Here is a 20,271-nt window from a genome sequence, read left to right as displayed (position 1 = left end):
GGAATCCTGATACTCTTTCACTCACACTGAGCATGCAGATGCTGATTATAGAAGATTTGATTTGAGAGACAGTTTTGTGAGATTTTGAAGATAGTAACAAGTATGGAGGTTTTCTGAAAGTTATCTGAAAGTTATCTGAATCTGGAGATTAGGAGGCAGGTTCAAAGTTGATTGCAGTGAGAATATACAGAGTAGAATAGATACACACTATCTACAGTGGCAGATGATAGTTCAAAATATCCTCAGTAGCTGCCCGCCGAGGCAGGCAGGTAGGGAATCAAATAGTTAGTTAACTATAAGTTATCAGCAGCAATGGACTGCGATGTGGTTCTCAAAACCTCAGTACCTATCTGAAAGGAGAGTCAAATTACATACCTAGCTCACTTCCTCCAGGGGAATAAATATGATGTATCATGTTTACGCACGTGTTTCTATGCACAATTTTTTGAAGGATTAACCTAGTTAAGCTATTCGTGTAGGTACATATGTACATGTACTACTACATGTACAGAGGAGTGAGGATATGGCTCTCTTATCCTGATACAACGGCATGCCGATCACCTCGGTGGTTCCGCTGTATCAAACATCCATCCATCGAAGTATAAATCGGATCGGAGGAGTCGTTGAACCAGCCATGTTTGATTCTGTTTCATCACATCCCGTTCTACATTACTGCTACGCTACGCGGTTTGACCCAATATTTAATTGCGAATCCAGATGTTCAAGGGACGTGGAAGTTGAAACGGATCTATAACTAGTGGTTCGATCGCTGCCAAACTTTCCCGCGCACCCTCTGAAGAACCGGGCAAGGCTAGGTACTGTCAAATAGAAAAAATGTGCTGCTCGGAGGACAGTGGAGAACTAACTGAACAAGGGCTAGGGATATATGGAGTGGCCTTCCCACTCCGCATGTTAGACCGGGTCTGTCAAGAACGAGCATGGGACTTGGAGACACATCTATTACTATATACCAGTGCTGAGACGGGACAGCACTGTTGCCCTCATCGTTTCCATTACCACAGCGGGAGATGAGAGGGGGGTGGAGGTGCACGGCTGGGGTATTCTCCAGTTTAACTACCTACCCTACCGGCACATTTACTTTGTTTCATTTGTCGAGTCGGGGGGGGGGGGACATGGTTCTGATATCCAATGCCGCCATCTTTAGAGATGCTCTCTTTCTATAAAGAAGAGGCCCCCAAAAAACCCCTCTCTCCCTCCGCCAGTAAACTAACTACCAAGCAAAAAAGCATCAATTAACTCATTTGTCTCCAAACTATTGAAGTACCCTCACATAAACCAAAAAAAAAAAAAAAAAAAAAAAAAAAAAAAAAAAACCAATCGCCAACAATGCGCTTCCTTGCCCTTGCGCTCCTCTCCCTCTCCGCCAGCCTCGCCGTCGCGCAAAGCTCCTGCACAGTATACTACCAGACGGGAACATGTATTTCGACCAAAGAATGTGCGTCCGCTAACAAAACCTCGACGCCCAACTTTTGCCCCAACGACCCCGCACACATCCAATGCTGCACGGAGCCGCCGCATCCAGAGATTCCCGGGCGCAATTGCGAGCCCCATGTCGTCAGGGCTGGCGAGACGATTCTTGCCGCGAATGAAGGGGCTGTTCATGTCGTTTGGTGCTATGCTGATAAAGCGGGGGAGCATGGGAAGGGGTTAGCTTTGGATCTTATGGTTGGGGTAACTATGTCGTTCCAAATCTGCTTGCTTTTGATTTTCGTTCGCTCCCCGTTTTCTTTTTTTCTTTTTTCTTTTTTTTTTTTTTTTTTTTTTTTTTTTTTTTTTTTGGTTTTTTTTGGGGCGATCTTTATCACCTCGCCTGATTTTTTCTACCCCATATCTATCGCTCCGGTTCAAAGCCGTTCCTGCTGACAAAAAAGAAAAACAGTCATACAACCCCAAAGGTCAAGTCGTTGCCGAATGGGTGATGAATAACCACAAGAGTCTGAACGTCATGTATGTCATCTGGGGTCAGAAGATCTGGAATCCCAGCAACGGCGAGGCTCCTACGGCCTGGGAAAACTGGAGAGATATGGAAGACAGAGGCTCCGTTACAGCTAATCACTGGTATGTATAGTAGTAGTTATCTTTTCTTCTCGGCTTCCGATTTTCTCCTCTTCGGTTTTCTTTTTTTTCTTTTTCACGTTGCTGCTCGTCATATTCATCGGCTAATAATATATCGAGAAGGGATCACCCGCATGTCAGTTTCAACGCGGCCTAGGTTGAAAGGAGGGGAGATGGGGCGGTTGCGTTGCTATTGGCGGTGGGAATGTGGCGGGTCCCCTTTGTTTGCTCTTCGTTCGTTGTGATGTAATAATGAACGAAAATGTGTAACTAACTAGCTATTCTATATATTATTTACGCGATAGTCAGGGTCGATTCCCCTCTTCTTGTGTCACTTATCTAAGCAAATGCCCTCGTGATTCCTCGGCGCTTTTTGCCTTCTCACTTCCAAGGGCAACTTGTCACTTGTTCCGTCCTGCGTCTATCCGCTGATATTACGCAACCATACATATACCCGGCGAGGAACAACCCTCGATATCAATTTTGGGAGATGAAGTCGAGTTGGGGGAAGAGAGGGGGGGGATCTAGTTAGTTAAATAAAAAAAGATTTTAGGGGTAACTAGAGAGATGCATTGAGAAAAGATGCGAGCAACAATGCAATGCAAGGTGGTGAGAATTAGCAAGGTTATGTTACCGTACGTATATTTATTACATGTAACTACAGTAGTTACATACAATCAAAAGAGAGAGGGAGGAGGTTTGGGAGGAGGCCGTCCGTTATCCATCTCCCCGAAATCAATTTTCATGCCCTTATACCAAACCATAGTTACCGTAGTTACATACTAGATAGATACATATAACTTACATATATCCATTTCTTTGATCATTGAAACGCACACACACATATACTGCGTATATAATAATTGAATCTATCAATCGATAGTTACATGCACATCATCAACCAGCCAACCCCCCCCACCTTTTCCCCCCCCCATCAGTCCATACTCATATATCGCCTAGGCGGACGGGGGCCCACGATGCACTCACGCCTATACGCACATTCTGAGAAAGCCCTGCATAATGTTCTGTGCCAACTCCCATGTAACTACGGAGAACTGTCCCCCCCCGGGCCCCTAAATAATATTCCATTTGCTGCAAGGTAATTTACCTCAGCTCAGCCAAGCCCAGTATAGTATGTATTACGCCGCCGGCAGCTCGCTCTACCCCGCAGCTGGATATAACTGCTAGTTATTATTATAGGTGACTTTTCCGTGGCTACTGGCTACTGGCTACTGGCTACTGGCTACTGGCTACTGGCTACTGGCTACTACTGGCTACTGGATATTGCCGGAAAGCAGAATCTTGGGGGTGGTTGACTTGCAGGCGCTGGGCCGGGGGGCGGGGGTGGTTTTGGGGGGGGTGAGATATAGCGTGGGGATTGCATTTTTGACCGCTCGTCGTCGCTCGACTCCGACTGCGTGAGGGTTCCGCAAGAAGTTAGAGTGAGGAGCTAAATCATATATGATGAGACAATTTTAGTTTGGTTATGGCGTTATGTAGGGTAGGGGGTAGGGATAGAGAGGGAGTATAGTTAGGATAGTGAGAGGGAGGATGAGGGGTTGGCCAGGGTGGTTGAACTTTGGGTGGTGCGGGATGATGGGATGCTGTGAAGATATGAGGTCATTGATTAAATTTATTCTTTTTCTTTCTTCTTTTCCTTCTTCTTTCTTTCTTATCTTTTCTTTTATTTATTTATTTTTTTCTCCTTTTCATATCCTTTCATATCTTTTTTTTTTTTGCTCTTTTTACATTTTTATCCTTTTCATTTCTGTGTACTCCGTATGAGAGTTAAAGAGGAGAGAAGATCAGATATGCATAGCTAGTTAATTTAACTGCAAGCACAGTCAAATCATCTGCAAAGCAAGTGAAGAATTCTCTCTAGACATTAAGTAACTCAAGAAGAGAAAAAGAAAGAGCAGCAAAAAAACATTCAAGTAACTATTCAATCTCAGTTTTGAAAAGTGTCTCATTTGTGCTGTTCATCCCATGACATCATTAAAGGGGGGAAAAAAAGAAAGAAAAAAAGAAAAAAAAGATACATAGAAAAGAAAAACAACAGCTCTCTCTTTTTTTTTTCTTTTCTTCTTCTTTTCCGTTATCTTTTCCCTCTTTCTCCTTTTCCTTTACATTGCATAACTTATATAACCTATCGCACGTCCATACTCGCATGATCGCATAATCGCAAAAAACACGTTAAATTCATAAAATCCATTAAAATCCATATCCATAATCCAATGTCCCATAAATATAACAATAACTCAATTCTCCTCACCCGCTTTTTCCTCGTACTCTGATCATCCGAGACACGCATGCACTTGCTCTTCTCCTCTCGTTCAAAATCCCACCATCACCCCTGCCCTGTCTTCCATTCCCCCCTCCCCCCCCCTCCACCCTCTACAAGAAGATATCGAGGGTATCGCAAAAGGAATTTTGGTTTGTTTTCCTCCCTTTCTGTTGAAGTTTTTTCTTTTCTTTTTTTTTTCTTTTCTTTTCTTTTCTTTTTTTTTTTTTTTTCTTTTTTTTTAAGCTGCGGAGGAAAGGAAAGAAAGTTAAGGTTGTAGCGGGGGCTGGCTGTTTATCGTGTGCGGACCTCGCCGTCCTGCTCGACGTGGAGGTGTTCGGTGGATTCGAGGACTTTGATGTGGTCATCGGGGTACTCAACGCTAAGAGGACGTGTGATATCCATGAAGTGGTTAGCTGGTTGTGCTAATTTTAGTCCGGGCCCCGGCCGGGGGGGGGGGGAGGGGAGAGGGGTGTAGAAGGCTAATCGCATCCTTTGTAGATGGACGCAGTTGTGCTTGTATGGGTTCATGTATGTATGTATGTATGTATGGAGAAGGAGAAGAGCGAAAGGCATCAGGAAAAGAAAAGGGTTGGTTGTAGGGAGGTCGTACGTGAATCCTTTGATCAAGGTGTACTCGTGCTTGATGGTCCCGCCGGATTTTCTGGCTTCTTCCTTGGCTCTGGATTTTAGGTTGTTTTTTTCGTGAGCTTCTTATTGCGGAGGTAAATATTGTTAAGGCACTCGCCAAGGGTAAAAAGAGATGGCGGGTTTGGAGGGGTAGGAGTTGGCATGACGGGGGAGGGGGGGAAAAAGGGAGTTGTATGTATATGCGGGAACATACCTTTCCAACTCCTCCGGGGGAGCGTCCTTCTTGAGAGTCACCTGTCACGCGCAAAGGGAGTAAGCGTTAGTTGATGCCTATAGGTTACTTGGATGCTGTCGAGAAGGGGAGACGAGGGATAACCAACGTTGAAGAGCATGGTGGCTCTTGATGTAGATATCTGTTGGGTCTTGAACTTGTTTGGTCTTTGACTTGGACTGGGGATTATTGGTGCTGACTGTCGCACGGCAGTTGGTGGTTGGTAGAGGGGGTTTTCGGATAGGAATTAAGGTTGAAGGAAGAAAGAAAAAAAGAAGAAGAAGAAGAAAAAGAAAAAGAAAGAAAAAAGAAGAAAGAAGGGGAAGAAGGTGAGGGATATAGGCCTTAAATAGATAAGGTTGGAGGTTGGATAGGTTAGTAGTTGTGGGGTTGAAGCTAGGAACAGAACAAGAAGTTGGGTTGATTATGACCGAATGCTTGCGCGAATGTCTTGGTTACTCAAACGGATAAGAAAAAGTTTAACAAGCTTGGAAGGGAAAAGGGAGAGAGAAAATAAAGAGGAAGAGAAAGGATGTTTGTTATAAAGGCGGGAGGAACCAGGCAGACGACGGGGAGAGGGTTTGACCTATTTAACCATTATTTAACTAAGTTAGTTATCCCAAGGAATCAATGGAAGAATGCAAGTAAGTTCCCGGCACCTTGATTATTTACATATAATATAACAATAATAACAATGATAATATCAATAATATAATTGTAATATAATAATATAGTAGTAATATAATACTAAACTCAAAAGTAAGATTGAAATCATAGATGTTCTGCTCTGAATCTGCTGGATTTGAATTTGACATTGTTGAATACATATTACTGTCTATCTCCACTGGTTCCATTGCTGATCACTACTGCAGATGCTGCTGTTGTCTTGAGTGCATTTATGTATGCACTCAATAATAGAGATCATCATCCCATACATTTTCAATCATTATTGTAACATGTACATGTACAATGTGTACCCCCTCCCCCCGCATCTATTCGATTTTTGTTGCGCCAAGGATTTGTTGCGCGCAGTGGTTGCAAAATCCGTCTAGAGTAATAATAGTGAAGCCATCATCATCATCATCATCATCATCATCATATAGTTAGAGATTAAGTACTCATTCTACCTCGCCTGATTCAACACCTGAGCTAGTTACACCCAGATCGCGCTAGCTCAGGGCTTGGAATTGGTTTGCTCCTTGATATGCCATGTTCTCTCCCTCCCAACACCAGCTGAGATCCAGAGAAGCCCCTCTTCTAATCAGCCACAACGGGTACAGGGTGGTTAAAGTTAGTGATCATTTTGTTGTCAAGTACGGCAGGGCAGACCAGGTTGACCTCCTGGAAGAGCTAAATGTCCAACAAGCGACCAAAGTTAAGGTCCCACGGGTTTATGCACTTTACAATGAACCCGAGTCATCAACAAATTATGTTGTCAAGGAATACATCAAAGGTGACAGACAGCCTGGATACTCAGTGGGCAGGCATCCTTGACCCATGATGAGAAATCTGAGATTGCCATGACACTCAGAGGGTATTTTGATGAACTACGCGACATCTTCTCACCAGGGTACTTTGGAAGTATTGGGAAATGCCATCTTCTGCATGGTATATTCTGGTCCTCACAGCCGACACCTTCCATCAATGGTCCCTTCAACCTCTGAAGCTGCATTGAATGAGGCTCCGGCTTTGAAATATCTTGCGACCGCTGATACCCGCACCACATATCCGCGGCCACAACCCAACGTTTTCGTGTGCGGACTTTCAGCGCAAGAACATCATAGTTATTTAGACGGCTTCCCAGCGACGCAAATTCAAATGCCAACCAATACGAAGTGACTCTCATAGACTGGGAGTTAGCTGGATGGTACCCTGGCTACTGGGAATACTCCGTGGAAATGGTGTGCAAGCAGATGGGATGATGACTGGGACAAATGGGTTGCCAAAATCTTACAATCTTTCGACGCAGAGTTTCCTTGGTTGAGGATGTTGTATCTGGAGTTATGGTCCTGATTTTGTTGTCAGCAATACCCATTTGGCTTCTTTTCCCTTTCTATCTGGGTCGATATGGGTTTGGCAAACGCAGAAAAAGCGAGACGTTTTGAGGGCAAGACTGGTTGAATTCCAGTCTCTATCCTCCTCAGAAAATGCCTGAGGAAGAATCTTCTCAACCAAGCCAACGCCGGGAGCACTGTGCTTTACCCCGCCTTCTTTGACAGGAACTAATCTTCCTGCACAATGCTCAAAGAGGAAGGCCTGCTGAGAGCCAACTGCTTCAATTGGTTGCTTTAGCTTGGCACCTAGACATATCCGTGGCCGATTTTGACCCAAAGATGAGATGCCCTTGAGGCCGCAACAAATTGTATATAAAGCGTTTCTCATCCCCCCGTCGAGGTAACCCAGACATTTGCTCATTTCACAATGACAAAGACAACGGTGCTAATACTTGGTGACTGCCCTGGTGGGTAAACTATCTTCCAGAATACTAATAACAAAAGTTGATAGGCGACACGGGATGGGTTATGTTGAAGGTCCGGCGTGCTGTTAGTAGTAGCTTGGGCTGGGCTGTATCATGCGCAATCATCTCATTAGAACAATTATGAAACTTCACAAGAAAAATGTGGAAAGAGTATGATGCTGCAAGAACAAAGCTTTATAGTCTGGTGAAGTGTCGCCTGCCATCGATAATGATTATCGAAGACACGGTAAGAAAGAATACGATGCTGAAATCGATGCTCTGCTTCAAGTCCTTCAAAAGACTTCAATGGAGCACAGAAGCCAGGACGGCCATGCGGAGTAGAAGCAAGGTACGGTAGCCATTCAACTATCATGTTGGTACGAACGGGCACTACATCTCAGATATACAAATAGTCAACTAAGCTAACGAAGCAAACCAAACTCTCTCTCCTAACTAACTTTTGAACCTTTGAGCCTTTGACATGTGTCTATATATATATATATATAATTCCCAAGACTCTTGGGCCACCACTTGTACTAGTTATCCGACAGGACATCTCCAAGAAGTTCTTGCAGAAAACGCAAGCTATCTCCATTTTATCTACACTATAGGTGGTGCATGCGACAGAGTTGAACGTCAGTCATCCTAGCGCGGCCCTAGAAACGAAACAGTCATGGGGTTGATATTATTGTCGCCAATTTCATTCGGTGGATTACTTTGCTAATTACCATTCTACAGAAATAACTTTCCACAATAGTCAAAAAAAAAAGGGGGGTCTCGTTATGCAGCGCAAGATTGCTTTTGTACACATCTGGGTTGCACCCCAGCTACGAAACTAGTGAATACGGTTGGTAAGAATTCCTTACCCAATTCAACTCACAAATTTGTTACCAACCAAGCAAAGTTGGACAGATATCCCTTCTCATCGCGAACATCTTCGGACCGCAGAAGACTGGAAGGGATGAGATTGGGGAACATTCAGCAGAAGTCGGAAAAGATAAGGCTACAGAGAGCTGTTTCGCTGAAGGGGATCTGCTCTATTTATGCCTGAGCGCTCTCCTGGCCTTTGCCAACCTTCTCGCCCATTTCTCCAAGCTTGTCTAGGATGATTCTTCACTGGGCAGGCTCGCGCATAGCCTGCCGTGAATTCCAATCATATTCCCTGACCTTCCCCCTCGTTCCTCGCCGGCCTTCTGCCTTCAGGAGCCTGAATTCACCTAGCCCTCTCCATGTGGATTCCCTGCCTGCACCTCAGTGACCGATAGATGATTGCATGTGTTTTTCAACACTTGTTGCTGAATGATGTGCCCAGTAATGATGTACTTCTAGTGAATCTCCTCTTGTTTTGGAATGGTCTGTTCCCTCAATCTTTCCTTTCTCTATATCTATCACAAGACCGGCCTGTTCTTGTGTCCCAGGTCATCTTCAGACACAGTCGTGAGATAGCAAGACAATGTCCGGATACAATTGTAGCGAAAGGATGCAGACGTGTTTGCTTCAGGTATAAAATGTGGACATCTCTCATCGACAACCTCAAGCATTCTCTGGAGTATTTTACCTTCTCTCAGAAGGATCACTGCGCGTCGATAAGGGGTCAGAAGCAGCTTGGGCTGTTCTGTGAGCACCGTCATGTTCGCCCTCGCCATCGCCCTCGCCGCAGTCATCCTGTTAGGTTTTATGATCATAACAACAATTCGAGAGTCACAATACCCATAGATGCACAGTGCGTGGCCTACATACTCCCTCTTCTTACGGGTGGTGGCTGGCACAATCTCACATCCATAAAACTGTGTGGCGTTCGCCCGGAGGATATGATAGATAGGCTACCTGTACTGTACAAAGGTCTGGATGATGCGGAGTAGCGGAAAGTTTGGTGGTCTGCTGTTGGGTATTATATGGACTTGGAAATAAGAGGAGCGAATGCATACCGTAATGACTAGTTACATAGTTTGGGATAGATGTATACATTCATTTGGTTGGATGAGGATGCGCTCTTTTACCATTACTATCAGAGTTGAGATATTCGATGGACTATATAAGCCCTCTCTGCTGGTTAGTTGTTATGCACCCATTTTCACAAAACTAAGGTGTAACCCACTCCCATCAGCAGATATATCACCTACTCTTTTAAAATGGTTTTACCAACTTCTTTGATATTTTGGACATACTTATTTTTTTCTTTCCTTTCACTGAAACATATCATAACAGGTGAACACCATCATGTATTGGGATAAACAAACAGGAGCTACAAGCTTGATGCCTGTCACGACTCACATGTTGTTAATGGTGTCAATGGGCGTACCAATTCCTTTCAAAGCTCCATCAGGAAACTAAATAATATAATCAACCTGCACCACAAGCTCAAGGGACTCTCTATTCCGTATTCCGTCCTGATTTAACTAAGCTGGTATACGCTGTAGGTAAACGGAGTTCTTCCTCAGGAACTTTAAGTTGTTGTGGCGCTTCTAATGACCAATCACAAGGCAAGTCGCGCTAATCCAGTCTGGGCAAACGCGGCTAGCCGGCTCGGATAAACCCAACCAATATTTCTCTAGAGAAAACCAAAAATTTTGGACATAGCGGGATCTGGGCGAGGGATAATAGGAGATACAAACAGCTCTGTTTTCAATCCCTTTGGCTTTTTCTTCTTTTTTTACTTTTCTTGAGAGAGCAAGATTTTTTTTATTTTTTTTATTTTTTGTTTTGTTTTTGCTTCTTTTTCAAGATGGAGGAGCAGACGAACAGACCACATCGGAAATCGAAGGAGAAGAAAAAGAAGAATAGGGATCAAGCTGGTATGCAACTCTTTTCCTTCGTTGGAGGTTTTTAGATTTCACTTTACGGGAACGGAGCTCTAAGCTAATATATGTATTACTTTCTTGTCTTGAACAAAACAGGCGCAAATCCCAAGGCTTTTGCTGTCGCGCATGCCGGTCGTCTACAGAAACAGGCCGCTAGGTCTCATGATGTTCGTTGCGCCCCTCCCGAACCCCCTCCTTCGGACTTTTTAAATTACGTTTTGCTGCTCCCAACTAACCGTCCCCGGGGCAATATATAGATTAAAGAAAAGAGACTCCATGTCCCGCTCGTGGATCGTCTGCCCGAAGAGGCGCCCCCGATTATCGTTGCGGTGGTTGGGCCTCCGGGTGTATGTTTGCTAGACTGTGGTTCTTGAGATAAAGGCCTTAATTTTTGTTTGGATACGTGGATGCTAATCTCTCTGGAATCTTTTTCAAAAATAGGTTGGAAAAACCACTCTCGTCAAATCTCTCATTAAGCGATATACGAAGCAGAGCTTGAGCACCCCAGCCGGGCCTCTCACTGTCGTAACGTCGAAACGAAGACGGTTAACGTTCCTCGAATGCCCCTCCGACTCCCTGGCGAGCATGATTGATGTCGCCAAGATTGCGGATATTGTCTTGCTGATGATCGATGGCAACTACGGCTTTGAGATGGAGACGATGGAATTCCTCAACGCGCTGTCTTCGAGCGGGATGCCTGGGAACGTCTTCGGGATCCTCACACATCTCGACCTCTTTAAGAAACAGAGCACGCTCCGCCAGGCGAAGAAGCGGCTAAAACATCGCTTCTGGAGTGAATTGTATCAGGGCGCGAAATTGTTTTATTTGTCTGGCGTTATTAACGGGCGGTACCCGGATCGAGAGATACATAATCTGTCGCGGTTTTTGTCTGTCATGAAAAATCCGAGGCCGCTTATATGGAGGAACTCGCACCCTTATTGTCTCGCTGATCGCTTCCTGGATATCACGCCACCGACAGCTATTGAGGAAAATCCCAAGTGTGATAGGACGGTTGCGTTGTATGGATATCTTCGCGGTACAAATTTCCCCGCGGTAGGTGCGCGGGTGCATGTGCCCGGTGTTGGGGACCTGAGTGTCTCGTCCATAGAAGCCCTACCTGACCCGTGCCCAACACCCTTCATGGACCAGGAAATCGCGAAGGCGACAGGCAAGTCGAGCCGGAGAAGGCTGGGGGAGAAACAGAAGCTCCTTTTTGCGCCCATGTCTGATGTCGGTGGTGTGCTCGTTGACAAAGATGCGGTGTATATCGATATTAAGACTTCTAATTTTGACAGGGATGCCGATGGCGATGAGGAGAGGGGCCTTGGGGAGCAACTTGTTGTTGGATTACAAGGGGAACGGAAATTACTCGGGCAGGCGGAGTCTGGGGTCCGGCTGTTTAGGGATGGAGAGGCAGTTGCTGGTGGAGATGAGGATGAAAAGCGGGAAGTTGGACGGAAGCAAAAACGAACGGTCCGATTCACGGACGATCAGGAACATGGGACGGATGTTTTGGGGGACGAAGATGAAGGCTTCGAGTCAGATGATAGTGCGGAGGGAAATGGAGAAGAAGAGGAAGAAGAGGACGAGGAGGATGAGGACGAGGTCATGCCCCCGGCTGATTTTGAGACAAATTTTAGAGAAAGGCAAAATGGCGCCGCTCGACGTGATGAGGATGATATCGCCTTTGCAGATAGTGATTCTGATCTTGGATCGATATCTTCGGTTGAGGACCAGGAACTGGAGAGCGAAGGTGATCTCGAGTACGATTCGGATGAAGTCGATGATGGAACCCTACGCTGGAAGGAAAACCTGGCTGCGAATGCCAAGGCTGCATTTGGCAAAAGGATTCCTTATCGTGTTGCGGACCTCACAAGAATGCTTTATGACGAGTCGATAACCCCTCAGGATGTTGTCAATAGATGGACCGGGGCGGATGATGATGAACATGATGAGAATGACGAGGACGAGGAGGAGGACGATTTTTTCAAGAAAACGCATGTGGACACAGAGGAATCAGAGGATAGAACTGTTCCCGTATTTGATTATGAGGAGCTTGAAAAAAAATGGGAAGACAATGATAATATCCAAACCATCCGACGTCGGTTTGCCCGTGCTAAAGTTTCCAAGGGTGACGGATCGGATGGTAAGGATGAAGGTGAAGATGACGATGAGGACGGAGAGTTTGATGATTCGGATGACGAAGGAGACGGTGTGTTCGAGGACCTAGAAACCGGTAAGGTCGTCAATGGAGAGGAAGAGAAAGAGGGCGACGAGAACGACGAACCTGAAGATCTTGAGGCGGAGAGAGAACGAAATGCGAAGAGAAAAGAGGAGCTACGACTTCGTTTCGAAGAAGAGGATCGCGAAGGTTTTGGGAAAGCCAAAGATGGACGCGACAAGCAGGATGAGGAGGAGTTTGGCGAAGACGATTGGTATGATGCACAAAAGGCCAAGCTCCAAAAGCAGCTTGATGTCAACCGGGCGGAATTTGATTCCCTCGATGCACTATCCAGAGCGAGGGCGGAGGGGTACAAAGCCGGGACATATGCCAGAATCGTGTTAGAAAATGTTCCGTGCGAGTTCTCAACAAGATTTAACCCGCGCTTCCCGGTTATTGTTGGGGGCCTGGCACCTACGGAAGATCGATTTGGCTTTGTCCAGGTTAGGATTAAAAGACACAGATGGCACAAGAAAATCCTGAAGACCAACGATCCCCTCATATTTTCTCTTGGCTGGCGTCGATTCCAGACTACCCCCGTATACAGCATCTCCGATTCCCGAACACGAAATCGCATGTTGAAATATACCCCTGAGCATATGCATTGTTTTGGTACTTTCTACGGTCCTCTCGTAGCTCCCAACACTGGTTTTTGCTGTGTGCAATCATTCTCGAATAAAAACCCAGGGTTCCGAATAGCGGCTACAGGAGTTGTTCTGAATGTGGACGAGACTACGGAGATTGTGAAGAAGCTCAAACTAACCGGATACCCGTACAAGATCTTCCGGAACACAGCCTTCATCAAAGATATGTTTACATCCGCTATCGAAATTGCCAAATTCGAAGGCGCCAGCATTCGCACCGTTTCTGGAATCCGCGGCCAGATTAAGCGCGCCTTGAGCCGCCCAGAGGGCCATTTCCGAGCCACGTTTGAGGACAAAATCCTCATGAGCGATATTGTGTTCCTGCGTGCTTGGTATCCCATCAAGCCGCACCGATACTACAATCCCGTCACCAACCTGTTGGATGACGAAGATGGACACGGCTGGAAAGGCATGCGTCTGACAGGAGAAGTTCGCCGTGAGCAGAATATCCCCACCCCGCTTGAAAAGGACTCCGCATATAGGCCAATCGAGCGCCCCACCCGCCACTTCAATCCCCTCCGCGTCCCTCGTCAGCTAGCTGCAGAACTTCCTTTCAAATCTCAGATTACGAAGATGAGACCGCGTCAAAGTCAGTCATATCTGCAGAAACGCGCTGTGGTTTTGGGTGGAGAAGAGAAGAAAGCGCGCGACCTGCTGCAGAAGCTCACCACCATGCGCAACGAGAAGATCGCGAAGAGACAAGCTGCGCAGGAAGAGCGGAGGAAGGTTTATCGCGCCAAGGTTGCGGAGAATGCGGAGAAGAAAGCGGAGAGAGAAAAGCGGGAGCGGGATGAGTATTGGCAGCGGGAGGGGAAGAAGCGGAAGAATGATGGTGGAGAGGGAGGGAGAACGGGGAAGAAAAGAAGGTGATGATTATTGAATCATCCCTGGTTTTAATCTAAGTGTTAAAACTACTGTATTGGAGGCGTTCTATATTTACTTGTCGGGCTTTCGATTTGTTACTAGGCCACGATGACATTTTCTTTTGGCCGGAATTTTTTTTTTTTCTCCCTTTGCTACAAAAGCAGCGGTTGGGATGCCAGCATTGTTATATGTGATTTATTGCATAAGGATTAGCTTAGATATATACCTATACAAACGGCCCAGCTTGTTATTTCTCCTCGATATCATTCTTCAACTTGGTGTAAATACACGTGACCTCGTTTTCCATGTCACGTGTTAGCGCACATGACCGCGCCGCGACGCGTCTCGATCCGGCAAGTCGAGACCTCATCCGTGACATGTTGTCCAGCGACGCAGAGCGACGATTGGCATGTGTTGAAGAGATATCTCGAGGCACAGTGCCAGGCTCGTGGCTAGCAAAGCAAACTCGGCTGCAGACGACATTGTCATTGCTGGAAAATGGCTGGTCTCGCTCAGTTTACTCGCGCACACGCTACTTCGCTGTCTGTCCGCTTACCGACCCATTAGTTTTCGTGCGCCGAACCCTCTGTAACCTGGCTGCTGTAGAGAGCTACGCTACAAGGGTGTCAGTTGGTCAGATAAACGTGGCTGAGGACTGCCTTGGTCAAAAGCAGAAAGATCTTGCTTAGCCTAAGGTAGTCTGAGCTAGACTGTGGGCCGTCTGCTTTTCGCGTGACATTATTGCTTGTGTGGAACGAATTATTTTCGACAGTCATTCGTAGAAACCTCCAGCCACGCGACGGCCGATCCGATCAGAGCAACTACCAAAGCAACCGCCATCACCCCGCAATAATATATCAAGGACGCTGGGTACCTTTCTCCTTTTCCGTCCTATTCTAGCCCTCTACCAACTTGGGCCATCTCCAACAGAAAGTATTCTTAACGCTTTCGGAGCCCAGCGGGTGCAATGTACTCGAACCAGCCACCTGTTCCGGCTCCGTCGTCAGGACCCATCAACGACATATCCCTCCCTAACAACGGCCATTCTAATTTTCAATCGGCTGTCCCATTGTGCAGCGACAGGGAAATGACGAACCCGAATTATCCTACTCATTTTAATGCTACGGATACTAACAAGCTATCGTCACCGATTTCAGCTATGAACAACAATATCCTCCCACGCCTTAACACATCCTCCAGCACTATCACCCAGTCCTCCCTTGCTGATGCAATTGACGCAAACCTCACTCCATCGACCCCGTTATCGGGACTCTCAAACCACGACTATGCGCCGCTCTCATTTCCCCGCTCTCCATCGAAAGCTCCCACAAGCTCCCATGCCCATGCCCATTCCCGAAGTGTTGATATCGGATCGCTCCGCTCAGCTGGTCTTCTCAAGTCCACCGTTGTAAAATCCCCAATTGATCGCCGACCGGGGCCAAACACGGCCATCGAAGTTTCGCAAGGACAAAAGAGGACGGCTAGCGGGGATGTGAAGTCGGCTGCTTCCCCAGCCTCTCTCCGAAGTCCAGAAACAGTCACGACTACGCGCCATTCCAGGACAATGAGCACTGATTCAACTGGTAGTAGAATTGCGGAGGTAATCATATACTCGATTAGCAGAATACTGCTCTCTATCCCGCGTATCTTTTGTGCTAACCGGTCATCCTCCAGTTGTCCGCCCAGCTTCGTGCGCGTTTATCTTACGCAGCAGCGAAAGTTGAGAAAGATTGGCCAATCCACAAGTTGGAAGAAGCCTACACAGTACCTCCACGATTGGAATATTCATCTGCGTCGCAGTCTTCCCTATCGTTAGGCTTCAAAAGCCCGTTCCGCTCTCCTAGAGGACCATCGCACTCACGCGGTCGACATAGTATTAGCGGCACTCCACAGCACCATGGATTGTCCAAACTTCGGGATCCTAATTTCACTACCACGATTCCGTCTATTTCTCCAATGAAAGAACCTGCTCGTCGTAACAAATCCTCGTCGCCAAATAGGAATGCCAGGACATATATTCCGCCCACGGCTACTCTCACAAACACTAATACACCGCGTCTTGCTCCACCTGCTGATATTGTATCTGGGAACGGCAATGGACCGCGTCGCCGGCCAAATCCTAATGACGGCATATTACAGACCGCTTCCGAGAGCTATAATTATTATCCTCGAAGTCAGGCACTTACAGATGGAGGATATTCCGCTTCCTCGACCCAAACAACCACTTCGACCGAGGCTATTCTCGACACACCGCCTCAATCGCAACCTCAATTATCTCGCCAGTCTGCGACTCCTTCTTCCACCACCACCGCCGCCGCCGCCGCTGCCAAGACGATGCCATTCCCGAAGCAACGGACACCATCTCAAAATGCTCTAATGGAGAAGGACGCTATCGAAACATTGCTATTCATGTCAAGCCCCGAAAATTCAGGCTATCATCCAAGTTCCCAGCAAACGCAACAAAGTGATTATAGCGGCACGCACCTTACCCTCCCTCCTCCTTGCTTACCTAGATCCTCATCTCAACAGTCCTCGTCCATTGAGAGCCGTTTGGGTCTTGGCATACGCCATGATAGCACCCCGAATGTGACCCGTTCTACCCGGAAGGTTAGTTTTGCCGATGACGATACGAGCAACGGCTCGAGTGATGCGTATCCAAGAAATGGGCCTAGCGGCCTACGGGAACATGAAGCGGGTGATGCGATTGACCGTATGCTAGACGAACTAGGTGATAGCGAGAGTGAGTCAGAAGGTGACTGGCTTACGCGCTTTATGAACCAAAATGGCAGGGGGGAAACATTACAACCGAGCAGGCGTGGATAGATTTTTGAAGCCCCGACCACCGATATATCTAGGAAAGGTTACTGATGTTGTTGAGCTAACGGTTTCTTTTTCCTGGTGGCGGGAATTTACCGTTATTTTCCTTCCAAGAGAACAGCGGAACGTTTTAAGAGGAGAGAAAGTAGTCTTCTTTCACGTTAGAGCTCGGACTGGACCTGTTCTTTGAGGTCGATTTCCGCTTATGAAACAACGATCCCACTACGCTCCCTATCCTCTTGTTTTTTAAAGTCTTACTGTGGGAACAACCTCGTTCCCCTTCTCATTATCCTTTCTCGACTTCATCCAGCCAGGCACTTAAACCCAGCAACAAAATAAACATGGAATTACCCTTCTCCACCTGAGGATATATATTTCCTTCTTTGCGAAATTCGTTTGAATATTCTTTTTATATCCCGTTTCATGGTGTGTACATATGTTTTTTGATTATTTTCTTCACCGCGAAACATGACGACCCGATATGACGTGATATGACAGAACTGATATGACCCGTATTTTTGATCTCTTACTTCTTACCTTCTTTCAATTTTGAACTGTACCGCTATGCATGCATTGTGTATGTACACTTGTGATGACTCCGGCTTATCTGTCTATTTTCTGTTTTGCATTGTTGAATATGAAAAGCTCCTTGATCACCGGCCTTGAATACTTATAATATATGTGCATGCATCCGCTATATTTCTAGTGCCTTGCTAATTTTCTCTTTCTGTGGCTATTCTACGGTTTATTTAGGCACTTGTGCTTGGTTTTGAGTTTTCTTTCTTTTCTATGCCCTCCCTGCTTTTGGGAGTTTTGGAGTAAGGTCACTGTTCTGGAATGCTGTGAAGTTTTTCAAAACTATCACCACTAGTTAATTCTCCTGCCAGTCAAAATCATTCAATTGGCTTGGGCTTTACTCATTTGGCTACATATGTGTAACGTTTCTCTCATCTCACTGACTCTGATCTCATAGTGCTATGACGGGGGTTGGGGCCCATCTATATCGACCACACCGCGTTTGCACCCACCCATCCCATCGCATCGCACCCCATTCCACCCCTTCTATATCTCATCTAGTCCCATCTCAACCCCGCTCAATGCGCCACATACCCCCCGTCAACTGCCAACGTAGTCCCCGTCATCCATCTGGCATCATCCGACGCCAAAAACACTGCGGCACCCGTGATATCCTCCTCTCTGCCCAACCGCGCATCAAACGGATGCATTGAGACTAGGTGGGCGTGGAATGCCCGCCTGAGAGGGTTCTCGCTGGCGGCGTCCGCGAAGGGCTTGATAAGACCTGTCTCTACCCATCCTGGGGCGAGGGCGTTTACGTGACTATGTATTTGTTTATTATTATTATTATTATCATTATTATTATTAGAAAGTCGGAAATTTAATCAGGGGATAGCTTGAAGAAACTGAAGGGGAATAAAGAAAAGGGGGAACACACATTCTATCCTTCGCATATTCCAAAGCCACAGACTTTGTGATCCCAACCACCGCGTGCTTCGATGCGGAGTACGTACTGGAGCTCGCTGCGCCAACGCTCCCGTATACGGAGGCCATGTTGATAATCCAGCCCCTATCACCGCTCGGATGGGGGTCCTGGGCTAGCATATGCTTCGCGGCGAATTCTTTCGTTTGTGGGTTTTTTGGTCAGATTGCATTATTTATACATAACGGGGTTGGTTGCATTGCATTGTGATGGAACGATGGGATGCGGTGTCTATGTATATATATATATATACAAACTTACTGCATCCAAGCCAAACGCCCTTCCCGTTGAGGCCCATGACCCTATCCCAGGACCCCTCGGGGGTTTCATGAATACGGGCTCCGGCAGTTTGGTGCCCTGCGTGGGTCATACCGGCATTGTTGACCATACTATATACACGTATAAATATTTGATGGTTTTCATTTTGTTAGCGCGCTGTTCACACTTGATTTTTCTTTTCGCCTTACGACTACTTGCACAAGGTAAAAAAAGCAAGGCGGTGGTTGTTGGGTGTAGAGAAAGGGGGGCCTCAGTGGAAGACAGTTGGTTGTATTGAGGTCCCCGGGGGGGGAAGGGGGGGGTGGGAGAAGACCTACATATCCAACCTTCCAAATGCTTTCACGCACTCCTTAACCAGGGTTTCTACATCATCGGAAACGGAGGCGTCCGCTTTGACGAATACAGCACGAGTTGCGCCTATACCGCCTAGAACGACAGGGTATGTTTCATTTATGGCTTCGTGGGTGGGTTTGTCACCATCACCTGTGTCAAAATGGGTGTTAGCGGTTATTTGATTCCTTCCCCTTGAGAGTGCTGTGTGGACGGGGTGCGATGGCTTTGTGATATTTATGCAAAGCAGCTGAACCTGATAGTGATCACAGCGATATCCAATTGATGCGTGCCTGGTTGAAATAAAAGTAGCATGGTCGGTACGAGCGAAGGGCAAAGTACCGTACTGAGGCGCTTTTCAAGTACGGCTATTTTCATGAAAAAGCCCTTTGAACTGGCTATTTACAAGCCCAAAACGCTTGAGTTTTCTTGACCCAATGGAGTCTGATTCATACGTCCTGACCTCAACCGAGGGTAATAACAAAATGCGAAACCCAGGCATTCATTTCGAGCAAAGAGTGACAAGAGAACAAGTTAAAACAAACATACCTTTCGGCGCGGGGTTGAGATCTGAGCAGACAACGTAGGCACCCTCAGCAGCATATCTTAACGCAATACCCCTCCCGATCCCATTTGAACTGCCTGTGATAACGGCGACTTTGCCCTGGAGACGCGCAGACATGGCTCGGGTATTGTTATTATGAGGCTGGCGCGTCTATATTATATACCTCATGGGGTCCTTTCCCGAAGTTCTAAAGAAGACACACTCTCCACGGGAATGTAGAGGAGACAAGTAGCTATCGAACTGCGTTTATGATGTTGAAGAGTGCTACTGTAGGAGTGAGGAAAATAGCTGCTAGGTACTGGGAAGGGCGAAAGACAACCACTTTTATGAGCTGGGGATATGTGTCCGGGTATATATAGATACTATTATTATTATATATATTTATATATCTACATATACATGATAGATATATATTTGTCGGAAGATGGAGACCCAATCTCCCCGCTTGGCAAACTCTTGGACAGCGGGGTAACGTAACTATACAGGAGCTACGGAGTACACATTATTGGAGCGAGGGATGGGCCGCTGCCAGGGGAATATTTCCTCCTTGGACTGTTCTGTTTTGGCTTGAGAGG

General features: G+C 46.6%; 10 protein-coding genes across 11 annotated transcripts; 8 read left to right on the top strand and 2 right to left on the bottom strand.

Moving 5' to 3' along the window:
• The first annotated feature begins 546 nt into the window (after positions 1 to 546).
• Positions 547 to 2,595, top strand: BDCG_07570 (uncharacterized protein). The gene is made up of 4 exons (XM_045423359.1): positions 547 to 815; positions 875 to 1,692; positions 1,901 to 2,079; positions 2,200 to 2,595. Exons 2-4 carry the CDS (start codon positions 1,348 to 1,350, stop codon positions 2,231 to 2,233), a joined length of 558 nt encoding a protein of 185 aa, XP_045278771.1. The 5' UTR covers positions 547 to 815; positions 875 to 1,347; the 3' UTR covers positions 2,234 to 2,595.
• Positions 2,596 to 4,576: 1,981 nt separating this feature from the next.
• BDCG_07569 (uncharacterized protein) lies at positions 4,577 to 5,535 on the bottom strand. The gene is made up of 4 exons (XM_045423358.1): positions 5,329 to 5,535; positions 5,202 to 5,242; positions 4,971 to 5,039; positions 4,577 to 4,739 (listed from the first exon to the last, which is right to left on the bottom strand). The coding sequence occupies exons 1-4, from the start codon at positions 5,338 to 5,340 to the stop codon at positions 4,652 to 4,654; spliced, it is 210 nt and encodes a 69-aa protein (XP_045278770.1). The 5' UTR covers positions 5,341 to 5,535; the 3' UTR covers positions 4,577 to 4,651.
• Positions 5,536 to 6,428: 893 nt separating this feature from the next.
• BDCG_17584 (uncharacterized protein) lies at positions 6,429 to 6,713 on the top strand (the record flags this gene model as incomplete). The annotated part of the gene is made up of 1 exon (XM_045426689.1): positions 6,429 to 6,713. The coding sequence occupies one exon, from the start codon at positions 6,429 to 6,431 to the stop codon at positions 6,711 to 6,713; it is 285 nt and encodes a 94-aa protein (XP_045282212.1).
• Positions 6,714 to 6,863: 150 nt separating this feature from the next.
• On the top strand, positions 6,864 to 7,418 carry BDCG_17583 (uncharacterized protein; the record flags this gene model as incomplete). The annotated part of the gene is made up of 1 exon (XM_045426688.1): positions 6,864 to 7,418. One exon carries the CDS (start codon positions 6,864 to 6,866, stop codon positions 7,056 to 7,058), a length of 195 nt encoding a protein of 64 aa, XP_045282211.1. The 3' UTR covers positions 7,059 to 7,418.
• Positions 7,419 to 7,443: 25 nt separating this feature from the next.
• Positions 7,444 to 8,113, top strand: BDCG_17582 (uncharacterized protein). Its single transcript, XM_045426687.1, has 3 exons — positions 7,444 to 7,680; positions 7,725 to 7,762; positions 7,879 to 8,113. Exons 1-3 carry the CDS (start codon positions 7,641 to 7,643, stop codon positions 8,017 to 8,019), a joined length of 219 nt encoding a protein of 72 aa, XP_045282210.1. The 5' UTR covers positions 7,444 to 7,640; the 3' UTR covers positions 8,020 to 8,113.
• A 191-nt stretch (positions 8,114 to 8,304) lies between these two features.
• BDCG_07568 lies at positions 8,305 to 10,036 on the top strand. Of its 2 annotated transcripts, none has more exons than XM_045423356.1 (2): positions 8,305 to 8,528; positions 8,582 to 10,036. In XM_045423356.1, the coding sequence occupies exon 2, from the start codon at positions 8,943 to 8,945 to the stop codon at positions 9,537 to 9,539; it is 597 nt and encodes a 198-aa protein (XP_045282208.1). In that variant the 5' UTR covers positions 8,305 to 8,528; positions 8,582 to 8,942; the 3' UTR covers positions 9,540 to 10,036. The 2 variants fall into 2 exon arrangements, with proteins under 2 accessions (XP_045282208.1, XP_045282209.1); XM_045423357.1 differs by having other exon boundaries at positions 8,590 to 9,998.
• A 220-nt stretch (positions 10,037 to 10,256) lies between these two features.
• Positions 10,257 to 14,468, top strand: BDCG_07567 (ribosome biogenesis protein BMS1). The gene is made up of 4 exons (XM_045423355.1): positions 10,257 to 10,472; positions 10,575 to 10,645; positions 10,736 to 10,825; positions 10,920 to 14,468. The coding sequence occupies exons 1-4, from the start codon at positions 10,403 to 10,405 to the stop codon at positions 14,211 to 14,213; spliced, it is 3,525 nt and encodes a 1,174-aa protein (XP_045278769.1). The 5' UTR covers positions 10,257 to 10,402; the 3' UTR covers positions 14,214 to 14,468.
• Positions 14,469 to 14,512: 44 nt separating this feature from the next.
• Positions 14,513 to 14,896, top strand: BDCG_07566 (uncharacterized protein; the record flags this gene model as incomplete). The annotated part of the gene is made up of 1 exon (XM_045423354.1): positions 14,513 to 14,896. The coding sequence occupies one exon, from the start codon at positions 14,513 to 14,515 to the stop codon at positions 14,894 to 14,896; it is 384 nt and encodes a 127-aa protein (XP_045278768.1).
• Positions 14,897 to 15,174: 278 nt separating this feature from the next.
• BDCG_07565 (uncharacterized protein) lies at positions 15,175 to 17,030 on the top strand (the record flags this gene model as incomplete). Its single annotated transcript, XM_045423353.1, has 2 exons — positions 15,175 to 15,807; positions 15,882 to 17,030. The coding sequence occupies 2 exons, from the start codon at positions 15,175 to 15,177 to the stop codon at positions 17,028 to 17,030; spliced, it is 1,782 nt and encodes a 593-aa protein (XP_045278767.1).
• Positions 17,031 to 17,704: 674 nt separating this feature from the next.
• BDCG_07564 (short chain dehydrogenase) lies at positions 17,705 to 20,148 on the bottom strand. The gene is made up of 5 exons (XM_045423352.1): positions 19,681 to 20,148; positions 19,119 to 19,284; positions 18,784 to 18,911; positions 18,478 to 18,661; positions 17,705 to 18,362 (listed from the first exon to the last, which is right to left on the bottom strand). The coding sequence occupies exons 1-5, from the start codon at positions 19,811 to 19,813 to the stop codon at positions 18,119 to 18,121; spliced, it is 855 nt and encodes a 284-aa protein (XP_045278766.1). The 5' UTR covers positions 19,814 to 20,148; the 3' UTR covers positions 17,705 to 18,118.
• Between the last annotated feature and the right edge of the window lie 123 nt (positions 20,149 to 20,271).

The sequence above is a fragment of the Blastomyces dermatitidis genome (assembly GCF_000003525.1).
Source record: "Blastomyces dermatitidis ER-3 genomic scaffold supercont1.9, whole genome shotgun sequence".
Lineage (NCBI taxonomy): Eukaryota > Fungi > Ascomycota > Eurotiomycetes > Onygenales > Ajellomycetaceae > Blastomyces > Blastomyces dermatitidis.
Note: the sequence above shows the minus strand (reverse complement) of the source record. Positions and strands in the feature narration are given on the sequence as shown.